Source organism: Loa loa, assembly GCF_000183805.2.
Source record: "Loa loa unplaced genomic scaffold supercont3.234, whole genome shotgun sequence".
Lineage (NCBI taxonomy): Eukaryota > Metazoa > Nematoda > Chromadorea > Rhabditida > Onchocercidae > Loa > Loa loa.
Genome location: NW_018108414.1, coordinates 67,227 through 72,286, shown reverse-complemented (window position 1 = coordinate 72,286; position 5,060 = coordinate 67,227). Strand labels below are relative to the sequence as shown.

The 5,060-nt window shown below is 24.6% G+C and overlaps 2 protein-coding genes across 2 annotated transcripts; one reads left to right on the top strand and one right to left on the bottom strand.

The window, feature by feature from the left end:
• Window positions 1-466: 466 nt before the first annotated feature.
• On the bottom strand, window positions 467-1,522 carry LOAG_10165 (hypothetical protein; the record flags this gene model as incomplete). Its single annotated transcript, XM_003145692.1, has 3 exons — window positions 467-678; window positions 879-1,087; window positions 1,452-1,522. The coding sequence occupies 3 exons, from the start codon at window positions 1,520-1,522 to the stop codon at window positions 467-469; spliced, it is 492 nt and encodes a 163-aa protein (XP_003145740.1).
• Window positions 1,523-4,027: 2,505 nt separating this feature from the next.
• LOAG_10164 (hypothetical protein) lies at window positions 4,028-4,476 on the top strand (the record flags this gene model as incomplete). The annotated part of the gene is made up of 2 exons (XM_003145691.1): window positions 4,028-4,081; window positions 4,255-4,476. 2 exons carry the CDS (start codon window positions 4,028-4,030, stop codon window positions 4,474-4,476), a joined length of 276 nt encoding a protein of 91 aa, XP_003145739.1.
• Between the last annotated feature and the right edge of the window lie 584 nt (window positions 4,477-5,060).

Below are 5,060 nucleotides of genomic sequence, written 5' to 3'. Positions count from 1 at the left end.
TTTTAATTGTGAAAAATTTTTCTTTTCTTTCCGTCTTTTCTTTGTTATTTTATTCTTTCGTTCTTCACATTCCTTTGATATAATTGATAATATCATTAACAAAACAATACATTAAAAGATAAATATTATTGTTATCAAAGAATTGTAAACTTAATCAATACGGTATCCATTAATGGCATAATGATAACTTTAATTAGGAAATATACCGTATATGATGAAATTAAAACCTGTTATAATCATAAATATTCGAAGAGGATGAAATACATTTTATCCTACACCTCCAAATTATCCCGTATTTAACAAATGAAATTATCATGATAATGTAATAGTGATTAATTTTTTTTTTTTAGAAAAAAAATTTAACAAAATTAACGTTTTTAATTGCAGTAGCAATTTCATCTTTTACAAATAACATTTATCTGGTAAAATATTACAATGAATCATCCTATTGAAAATATTTTATGAATTATTTTCCAAAAATAGTTTGAAGTAAATTTAATGAATTATCAGGATTAGGTGTAGCTCTTTGAGCACCACTTCTTCTTAGCATATTAATCAATCGATCGATGTTTGAACCTCCTGCGGTATGATAATTTTCTCTTTGTTGATATTCTGGTTTAAAAAAATTAGCTAAATTTATCGATGGTGCTAAAGTTGTTTGTCCAAAAAATGTAGGCCCTGAAATATAAAATTTCAAAATAAAATTTATTCAATAATAAAATATTTGCAAAATTATAAATTTTTTTTTTATAAAATTAAAATTATCCCAATGAAACCTTTGCTTCATTTATCTTTAGCTAAAAGAATTAATTCACATATTTCTGTCCAATTTATCTGTGATAAATGGAATGGAATACTGTAATTTTTCAATAACAAACCTAAAAAAGTATTCAGCAACGTTTCAATTCCACTTCTTTTTACTGGATGCATTAAACTGTAATCACTACCGTATGCTTGGTCACCATAACCAGTAAATGATAATGAGTTGTATTTGTTGCTGGTTTTTGTATTTGCTCTATCATTTTGTAACCATGGTCGAATGAAATCACTGGCTATACTATTTCTTGATAAACTGGTACCATCATATCTTCAAATATGCAAAAATATAATCTAAAAAAGGTTAAAAAAAAAAAGAAAAAAAAAGTGAAATAAATAATGCCCAACGAAGAAGATAAAAGAATGAAATAATATACGAGTGATAAAATATACTTTATCAGTTGTTGATTACAATGTTCTAATATCTTCAATTAATTGTTATCAATTGTACATTACTTCATTATTACTTAACAACATAAATCTAACTATTATTCTTAACATTCATTCTCTATCCGATTAATCATTATGTGACAATTCTTTTGTAATCTAATTAATTAAAATTTCATTTAATAATTCATAATTTGTAATATATAGGTAATTTTATATGTTCAAAATAATGAAATAAAATAAATAACCCAACAGAATCGTACACATTCTTTGCATTATTAATGATTGAACCACCAAAATTCATTAATTGTGCAGCCATTCCATAAACTATAATTAATAAAAATTCTCAATGAATTAATTAGAAATAAATATAAATGAAAAAAATCTCATCCTTTCTTATCAATTTATATTTGAAAATATTATACAACAATATATATTTACTAATATATTAAATTCTCTTTAAATATTGCCAAACTTTTTTAAGAAATGTCATTTGTAAAATAATTTGCAAATAAAGGGTGACATTTTCGCTTTTGTTTTTTGTTTCTTGTTTTTTTTTTTTGATATACATATTTATTGCAATTAATTCGGATGTTTGCAAATATATAATTTCAAAACTTCATGATGTAATTAGCTAATGGCTAACAATTAATTGGACATATTATTGATTTCATTCAACAAGAGAAATTAATTTTATTGCAAATCATTTTTAATCTAATTTTCATTCTGATCATCATCAAATTAAAGATTGCATTTTTTTCTTTTCGGATAAATTCTGCTACCTTTTACTAAATTTAGAATATAGTTACAAACAAAAAAAAAAATCAGCATGGTTAAAATTATTAATTACTATTAATAATTACTTACTTTTACATTAAATTTACTTCATTTGACAAATTTTTATCGGGTATAGTTAATTTAAATATGTCACATTTGCTAGTCTTAATATAAATCATGTTCATAATAATAATTATGAAAAATGACAAAGTATTATTGTTAGCAAAAGTTGTCAGATGAAATATATGCAAATTAAACTCAGTTCAAGTGGTAATTATTGTAAAATTGGGACAAAATTGTGGATCATTGATGAAAGCGAGAAAAGAAATTCCTTATTTCTTGATTTTTAAAATTTTGAAATTTTTGAAATTTATTATTTCTAATAGCACTTTCAGTTAATTCCAACTATTATTATTAGTCGCAAATTTTAAATCTGTTGTAAACATATGTTAGCATTAAAATGTTAATTGAAAAAAAAAAGAGGTCAATTTCATGAAATTGTTATTTGCCTTTTTAATAACTAATGGAAATAGATTGATCGATTTATTTTTTTGAATATTTCAAAAATTATAAATGCAGTAAATAATACTGCAAAATTTATTACTTTTTACCAAAAAAATTATTTATAGCCAATATAATTCCTTCCATAGCAATTAATTATGTAAATCAAAATAAATAATAAGCATCACCATTAATTAGACAATTACAGTTAAACTAATTGAGTCATTAAAAAAAAAAAAAATGATGCTAATACAAAGAATGATTAAAATAACCCAAATTAAACGAGTAATCATAAAATAAATCAATTAAACAATTAATAATTACCAAACTTTACATTCTTTGAAATTTGTGAATAAATTTCAACAAACTTATTATTTAATACATTGTTCACATTACAATACAATGCAAAATAATAAAAAACATAGTAAAAATTTTTTTTTCCATTATATTTATTTTCTTTATCAAATAGAAATAACACAAATATTTTGAAACAATTTTCAAATATTAAAAAAAAAAAAAAAAAGCTAAACATTTGATGATGCATTACGAAACCTATCAACTTCCTGAACAATTTTTTTCATCATTTCAATTCAGTCAACTATTTAATCTACCCATGGGTAAAATTTACCCATATTAGATGTTTGCTAAAATTTTAAAACAAAACAGTGAGAGGAGGAAAAAAAGAAAAAAAACATACGTTCAATGAATTGTCGTGCTTGATCAGTTAATGCACCAATATCAATACCAGGTGGAGCAGGTAATGGTTGCCCATAAACTAATAATATCCAACAGGTGAACAGCAAAGCTTTACAATATACCATTACATGTAGTAGAAAATTTTCCGTTTCTTCCTTTTTTTTTTTTTTTTCTTTCTTTTCTTTTTTTCTTTTTTTCTTCTTTTTTGCGTTTACTTTTTATCTCTTGGAAATTTTAAAGATTAGTTTGAAAAAAAAAAAGTAAACTTTTCAAAGTATACATTATCAATAAAGCATTGATATAAAATTCATTTCTTTAGCGATGAATCATTCACAAAAATGACATATATTGCTAACATTTGCATATTAATCCTTAATTGGATAATTAAATTACACTTAATAAATTAGTCTTAATCTTAGTTTATAAAATTTCTAACCTTCCATTTATTTGTATGCATTCGCAATAATAATTTATCCTAACATTTCATATTCTATTTTATTTCTTTTAAATTTTTTATTTATTCTTTCACAATCATCTATTGAATGAGTAATCGAAAAAAAAAAGAAATCTGAAAAAAAAAAAGAAAAGAAAAACTTAAAATTAAACCATCGAATTTAAATGCATCTAATCAAGTAATGATTTTATGATAAGAATTTAATAAAAATGAAATTTAATAATTATAACGTTACCATAAAAATGGATCATATATTACTATGATAAGATTCAACGAAAGTAAAATTTATGTTATTCAATGGAATGAAGTATGCCAAAATGAAATCGCTTCCCTCCTAATATCCATCCAACAATTAGTTACTATAAAGGTTGACATTTCCAACAACAGGTAGTTTGCATGTGTATGTGTATGTGTCTGTGTCTGTGTGTGTGTGTGTGTGTGTATGTGTATGTATGTGTATGTTTGCATATGTATACATATATGTAAGTGTATGTGTAGGTGCATTGCCATATATTACATATATATGAAGGTGCATACCGTCTAGATTTGATGAAAAAAGAAATATAATGAATGAGTTTGGTAAGGGAGAGGATTTGTAGTGGATACAGGATACAGGAAAGTAGGAGGTTCCGGGAATTTTCTTTTCCGATATTCGCCCTCTTTTCCTTTTAATTATCAAATCTACGAACATATATGTTCATTTTAATTGCTGTCACCACAACTGCATTACCATAATTACCATCATATCATCATCACCATTATCATTATCATCATCATCATCATCATCATCATCATCATCATCATCATCATCATCATCATTACGATTATCATTGTCAATATTTTAAATCACAATCATTTCCTTATGCTGACTTATGAAAACGCAAGTAATTAACTCCGCTATTACTGTCCTAAAAGTAATCTTGATATAATTTTAGTGAATTTCATCTTCGATAATGCAACAAAAGAAAAGAGAAAATGGAAAAATGGAACAAAAATAATGATTCTATCTGACGATGCAACACTTTGAACCAATGAACCCAATGCCTACGGGTGACAGTAACATAGGAAATATATAACAGAAATGAATGTCCGAATTTTCAGGATGAAATATTGAGTATTTAAATGTAATTGACAGATGATAATAATAGAGATGATGAGTAGGTTTTGTTTTGTTAAACCATAGAAAGAGAAAGAATAAAAGGACTGGAATTTGAAGTGGATTATCGCTTAGGGCAAAAGGTGATCGTTGAAGAGTTAAGAAGGAATTCCCCGAAGGTACTCAAAATCTGATAATAAATGAATGGTGCAAAATATAAGTAACGCAAAAAATGTCAAGAAAATGACCATTGAAATGGCAAAAGCTAACCTATAATTGTTATTTCAAATATTAATACCAGTATTAACTAATAACAAGTGGTGAGTAGTAAGT